The sequence below is a fragment of the Drosophila elegans genome, unplaced genomic scaffold (genome assembly GCF_018152505.1).
Source record: "Drosophila elegans isolate 14027-0461.03 unplaced genomic scaffold, ASM1815250v1 contig_183, whole genome shotgun sequence".
In the NCBI taxonomy this organism is placed as follows: Eukaryota; Metazoa; Arthropoda; class Insecta; order Diptera; family Drosophilidae; genus Drosophila; species Drosophila elegans.
In genome coordinates, this window is record NW_024545550.1 from 12,775,816 (window position 1) to 12,782,797 (window position 6,982).

At 39.7% G+C, this 6,982-nt stretch overlaps 1 protein-coding gene across 1 annotated transcript; it reads right to left on the bottom strand.

The window, feature by feature from the left end:
• Nucleotides 1-29: 29 nt before the first annotated feature.
• On the bottom strand, nt 30-6,119 carry LOC108141330 (lissencephaly-1 homolog). Its single transcript, XM_017264611.2, has 8 exons — nt 5,989-6,119; nt 2,742-2,849; nt 2,376-2,676; nt 2,156-2,312; nt 1,913-2,090; nt 1,708-1,843; nt 1,289-1,640; nt 30-1,221 (listed from the first exon to the last, which is right to left on the bottom strand). The coding sequence occupies exons 2-8, from the start codon at nt 2,777-2,779 to the stop codon at nt 1,148-1,150; spliced, it is 1,236 nt and encodes a 411-aa protein (XP_017120100.1). The 5' UTR covers nt 2,780-2,849; nt 5,989-6,119; the 3' UTR covers nt 30-1,147.
• Between the last annotated feature and the right edge of the window lie 863 nt (nt 6,120-6,982).

The following is a 6,982-nucleotide window of genomic DNA, read 5'->3' on the forward strand; positions in this document are numbered from 1 at the left end:
CGCTCAAATTGTGGGCATAAACTTTTTCATTTGGTTTCTTGAAGAAGCAGGTTTTTATTGTATTCATCAATTTGATTTCTTTGAATCCAAAAAATCTTTTCTTCTAATTGCTGGTTTTGTTTCTCCTTACTTGTTTGCATACATTTATACGTTTTTTCGTTTTTCCACAAATAATTATTTATAAGTATTTTTATATATAGGTATATTTTTGCCGTTGCTCTTAAATAATCAATTACAAATAGATTTGCAGCATTTTCTACTATGTAAACCGTAAACGTTAAATTATATTTTGAACTTAAAGACAACTTAAACTTGTAAGCATTTTGAAAGGTTTTTTGTTTTTGTTGAAGATCCTTTCGCGAAAAAGAACACAAAACAGGACTTTGGGTAGAGTGAATGAATACGGTAAAAATAAGCAAGTTGTTATCGTAAAAACTACCTCAGTTATGGTAAAAAGCAGTAAATACAATTCAAGTGATTTTCAATAACAAACTTCTCTTTGTGAGTACAAGTTTTTTAAGTTGTTTGAAATACTTTCTTTTGCTTATATCTTCTACAGCGAATTTAGCTATTATTTTGCTTAGTTTGCAAAGACTTAAACACGTCAACGTCATTGAATTAATCGAGTGATTGCTGCGTGTGCTCGGTTACATTTTGTGGATGGAAAAACATTTCTGTGCCACTGGAACAAATAGCCGTCGAATGAATTGCGCTTTACCATCGTAAATACTTTTCATTCTCATCGAATTCTACGACAAACTCAACTTTGGATGCCTGTTTTTTGCTTAGCGAGCCTGTGCTGGGGTAAAACGGAGAGGCGGGCTCTACTTTAAACGATAATCGTAGGTAGGTATATTTTAGGCATTAATGTATATGTACTTTGTATATAGTAGGTATGTAGTTAGTTTAGTTAGAAGGTCGTACATTTAAATAAATAATTCGTTTTCGCCAGTTTCATTTCAGTTTTAAAATACAATTATGTTCATTTTTCTTTCGGACGCTGACACAGAAAGCGTCTGGAAAATAAACTTCCGCGGAGGTGGCTGAGACTGCTCGTATGTGTGGGCGTGGTGTGTGGGTATGTGATTTAGTTATTAACTTTATTTATGTTTAAATTGAGAAGTAAGCAGACGAGTTTCCCTCTATTTTAACGACACTCCCAGACCTTAACTGTTTGATCTACGCTACCGCTAATAACGTACGGATGCGCTTTGTGAAAATCTGCAATGAAATGCAAAAGGGATTACCATATATTCGGAATACAATGTTATTTTTTTTGGGAACCCACCTATGGAGGTGCAGAAATGCTGATGCGCGTATAGCGTCTTCATGCATCGCTTGTTGCGCAAATCCCAGACCCTGATGGTCTTGTCATCGCTAGCCGACACCAGGTACTTGCCGCCCGGATGGAATGCCAGGCCACGCACCCAGTTGTCATGGCCACTCAGTGTGAGCAGGCACAGGCCGACGCTCACGTCCCAAATGCGAATGGTTTTGTCGCGAGAGCCGGAGGCCAGGAACGGGCCTTGGTGGTGGCCCTTCTTGTTGTCCGCTCCGGCTGCCTCGTTTATCGCCGAGGCTGCTGCTTCCGGCGCCCAGGCAATGCACTCCACGGTATGCTCATGATCGCGTAATTCAACCTGCAGGATAACCAAAAATAACGTGAGACTCCATCGTCAGCAGGAGTTACAACACTGCAATTCTCACCTTGCAGTCTTTTGAATTCGTCAACCAAACACGTATTGTCTGATCATTTGAGCATGTGGCAAAGATGCTGCCTTCGATGTGCACTCGCACCATTCGCACCCACTCTCTGTGGCCAGTGTAGGTTTTAACACAATAACTGGGGAGAGAATAAGTCAACAGGTTAGCCAACTAAACCGAATACAAGACGTACTCTTTCTTAGCTTACCCAGTGGCCACCTCCCACATTTTGACGGTGCGGTCTCGCGACGCGGACAGTACGTAGTCTCCGGCAGGCACAAAGGCTACCGACGAGACATTGTGATCGTGACCGTGCATGGTTTTGACACACTCATAGCTCTGCTGGAAATCCCACAATTTAATGGACAAGTCCGCGCTGCAGGAAGCTGTAAAAAGCCGAATTCAATAAGTTGGATCTTATAATTTCTTAAAAAAAAATATTAGGTCTTACCTAATAGCTTGCCCTGGGCATCAAATGCCACATCCTGCACCGAGTCTGTGTGTCCCTTAAGACTGCGCTCATACTCGCCAGTTTCAAAGTCCCAAATCTTAATGGTGGCATCCTCAGATGCGGAAACCATAAGACCAAAAATGGGATGAAATATTACCTGCAATAGTCACAGATTTATGATTAGGAGTTCAACCTAATAATCATAGTAATGCCAACTTACCCTCGTTATGCTGGCCCGATGACCAGTCAGGGAGAATTTCTCTGGCGGACGGGGTATCCACTCGCCGGGCGTCCGTTTGTTCTTTGTGGGCGCACCCTCGATGACCTCCTTCTCAGCTTCGGTCAGCTTAGCCTCTAGTTCCATCACTTTCTTCTGCAGCCGGATGACGGACGTCCACTTCTTCTCCAGCAGTCCACCAAACTTCTTTTCTGCTTCTGTGCTGAGATCGGCCTCCTTGCGAAAGGTTTCCAATGAGTCGGCGTAGCCATTTGAGCCCAAATAATCGGCAATCGCTTGGTTACTGTTCAAATAGAGATTACACAGGTTAGTTTAGGGAATTAATGGAAACGGATAGCTCAGACTTACAGCTCCTCGCGCTGCCGCTGCGACAACACCATTTTCATACTGTTTTCCGATTTGGCTTGTTTTGCTGCTCTCGTTCGATTGGGTTTACGGTCTTCAATTCGTTCAATTCTGCAATGAAAAAAGTAGACAACAAACAAAGTTACTGTATTACTTTAATATTTCGTTCTGCCATGGTTTTTTATTACTATGCAACATTTAGTTAGAAAATTTAAATATTTAGGCCCCTATTTGAATGATTTGGGTATCAAGTCAAATTGTATGATTCTTTCTGTTTTCTAATTTAACTATTTCTTCAAACTTTGCTTTTCTGCTTTTCTTTGATATATTTATTTCAGCAGTTTAAAAAATCAACTATTGCGGAGTTTGACTGTATAATCATTTGATGAATTGCTGTGCAAGAGACAGGAAATTGGTTTCGCAAAAGTTAAATGCCAAAAATGCAAGCGAGTTTCGTTTGAATTCTCATGGAGGGCAAGTCACCCACATTTTCTCGGATTTTTTTTTGGCAACAGTATGTTGTTTCTTATGCTCATCTTTCGTCTAGTCATTAAATTGCTGTATTCTTTTTTACAAGCCCAAAGCAGAGCATCATCATTATCATCTTCTTTGGTTTCTGGCACACATTTTTGTGTTGTCTGGACAGAGAATAATAATCGAAAAGCTGGTAAAGCTCAAAGCGAACAGCAAGTAGGTAACCCTGGAAACAAACTGCACTCGTCATCAATAAGTTCAAGGGTCGCTCGCCAATCGCGAAAATCTAAGCTTCCAAATGGAATTAGGCAAAAACAGCGCAGCAGAAGTTTTTGCAATAATTAGTGTGTTGTTTTTGGGTTTGCCCAGACCTATTCAATCAACTCAAGGCGGACAAATCACAGGTGGTAAAGCACGCAATAAAGCAATAATCAGAAACAAAGGCTAACGCATATCTGGCGTACTTGATAACGATGGACAACTGACGCTTTGCCAACTACCTGTAAAAACGACGGCAAGGCAAAGCCAATTAGCCGGACTTAACGGTAGTTCAAGCAACTTCTTATAGGTAAATAAGGCTACGAAAAAGCGTGCAAGCGAAGAAGCAGAACAAAAATAGACACTTGCGGTAGAAATATTAGACCTTTGCTAAGTAAATAAATAAATTGTTCTGCATACAAAATACCTGTTGATAGCAACAAACAATATAAATACCAACTAAATATCTACTTATTAACTTTCAATATAAACTTGTTGGTACATATTTTAATACTACCTATTACAATTTTAGAAATTAGAATATTTTTAAAGTCTAATTTTTATGTGATTGCTGTCAGAGACTTAACTGGTACCAATCGTCGTACTTTTCCAAACTTCCCGAAACCAGAGCTATTAATTTAACCCCAGCTGTTCAACACACTCGCACAAAACGGACTAGGAAATGACGTTTTCAAATTATTTTTGGTCAAATGATATTTAACGATTTTTTTGAACTAGCAAAAATGGCAAAAAACAAACCAAAACTGACCAAACGAGTTCGCAGGCCGAATCGGAACCGCCACTCAATATAGCCGTGACTCATGGACTGAGCGAGACTTGGACTATTCGGCCTTATCAGCTGTATGGGAGCACACTCAGAGCTCATCATTTTAATATTGTAGGCGGGTGGATGTGTGGCTACCACTAACTGCGCATCTAAATATATCTCAGAAAAATCAATAAAAAGTGCTAGTAGCGTCACGGGTTAATAATGGAAAAGTGGAGCGTGGGCAGCGAGTAGGGTTAAGATGGGGTCCCTTTAAGCGCCCAAACGGCGGACAGAGTCAACAGTGTTTGTGTTGTGGCAACCAGTCATTCCTCAACACAAAGGCATGCGCACTTTAACCGTATCGCTATTTGTGTGTGCCACATAGGAAAAAAAACAATAAGAAGGGGGCGTTTGGGTCGCACGCTTCGCCAGAAATGTTACTAAATCAGTGAACAAAAAAATGCGATTCTCATTGTTGCACTTGCTTAAGCTTATTTAATATATGAATTTTAAATGCTCTCGCGTGGGCGTGAGAGCGAGATAGTTGGCAAGGGGCAGATACCAGGGCTGCACACCTAAAACACACGCACACACGTCAAATAAGGATGCTCCCTCTCACTTCCCCTTTCTCTGTAAGGCCGAGCGCGATTCTCTTTCTCCCGCTCTGGCAAACAGACCTTGCACTTGCCTTTGCTTTTGTTGTTTATTTGCGTGTTTCATTGATTAACAAATACACACACACGAGCCTAGCAAATGCAACTATAACTGCATTTTCAAGTGCACAGAGGGGGAAAGGAAAACAATAGCCCCAAAAGCTTTGAACTCCAGCTTTAACCCCAGAGCGGACTTGAACCAACAGTTAACTGATTTTAACCCACAGCTGGGAACGTGCAAAAAGCTCGTGAGATAATAGAAACAATTTGCAGTGTCAGGAGCGCTTTCCACACATTCTGGGAAACAGCAACGGGTCTTGAATACCTAAAAGAATGCCGCAGCAAAAAAGCCCAAAACGGAAAAACTGTAAACGAGATTTCTTGTGCATTGGCAGAACTGGTTTGGGCTATTTCTTGCTGGGTAATAGGTGTTAGGCGGTCGGTCTATGGGGAAAGGGGAACGAGAAGTATGCAAGGAATCGGGCTGTTCGGGGACTTGACTTGGCTAAAAATCGATCAATTTTGCTTTTGGCGAGGGGGAGGACTCCAACACATGCGCGAAAATCTACAGACATCGACACTCACACACGCACACACACCAACGCAGGCGATGTGTCATAGCTTTCTGGTGGTTGTAAAAAATGTAATCGTTTTTTGTTTCTCCACTTATTTTACTTTTTGTGAACACTAAATTGTGCATATTTGCATAACTCTTTCTCTTATTTCTTTCTCTTTTCAATAACAAACACAAAGCAAACACAATAACAACAACAGTACGAACGAAAATACTGTTACGACGGCCATCTTGGATAGAGAGAGGGGGCCAAGAGGAAGAAGAGTGTCCCAAAGGCAATATGCAAAATGGGAAAAGGACATATATCCATTATGGCACGCACTATATTGAAATGTTGGCCGTTTTAACTCATTTTGCTCTGTACATAACGCGCGCACTAACACTGTCATACATATTGTCGTACATATGACATTTTTTTCTCATTTTTCCCAGTTGCCCAGTTGCAAAAAATCAATTTGATTTGGCATTTTTGTTATCGCGACGGTTCGTTCGTTAGTTTCTCTATGCGACTCGCATACTTACATCAATTTACTGTTTCATATATTTATAATTGCGTTTATTTATCTATATTTTATCGAAATATTCGAAAACAATTACGCAGAAAATGACGAGCGACGAAAATGCTTCGGATTCGGTTAGAGGTGTGGAAACATCGATGGCAACGTCGATGTCATCGATGTTTTCAAAATATCGGTCTTATCGATGTTTTGAGGGATGTACAAGTAAAAAAATGTAAAAAATGGTCACTCCGAAAAATGTCACTTTATTTTTAAATTCTCAAAATGACGAAACTATTTTAAAAGGAAACTTAAATTATTTAATTAAAAAGGTGATAACTCTAAGAGAAAGCAATACATTTAAATTAAGCATTACACAGATTGTGGCAGTGATTTACCCAAAGCCCTTGACATAGTATAATTTGTGCTATTACTTAAAAGACTATTATAAGTTAATTATATTAATTAAGTTAAATATATTAATTGAACGCTTGCAGTGACGTAAATACTCGTTTATTTTGTGGCTTTCTCTGCTTTGAAAATAAATACTTCTACTTTTTAAATGCTATATCCGTTTACATCTTATTTCAAACATCGATGATCCGCCAAAAACATTTTCGATATTTTACCTTTTGAAAAAATTTCGGTACAACCTGGTATTTGGCGCGCAATTCGAAAAATGTTAAGAGGTGAGTCTGGTAGTAATTCTTTATTCTTTGAATAGAAGCAACTGAGTAAGAAGTTCGCGATTTCAATTGCCAACTAGCTTGATTAATTCGAAACTGTAAATAGTTACTTAAACTTTCGAAAATTAAAACATATTTCCTTAATGCGTTTTTTATAATTTTGTTTACTTTTGGTTTACAACTACTTAATTCGCTTGGCAACACTGTAGATCGCTAATTGTAACAAAACTGCCTTTGGTTATCTTACTCATACGCTCGCGATGGGAGTAAACTTTTCTTATCAGCGCTCGGCCAGCGCCAGAACAATTATTCCCTTTTCCCGCTCAGTGTTCG

Excerpts from the sequence above, each read along its gene's own strand:
- LOC108141330 (XM_017264611.2), bottom strand. The coding sequence starts at position 2,779 with ATGAAAATGGTGTTGTCGCAGCGGCAGCGCGAGGAGCT. Across the intron at positions 2,313-2,375 it reads ATCGGGCCAGCATAACGAGG|GTAATATTTCATCCCATTTT; the intron begins GTAAGTTGGCAT and ends TGACTATTGCAG. Across the intron at positions 2,091-2,155 it reads TGCCCAGGGCAAGCTATTAG|CTTCCTGCAGCGCGGACTTG; the intron begins GTAAGACCTAAT and ends GGCTTTTTACAG.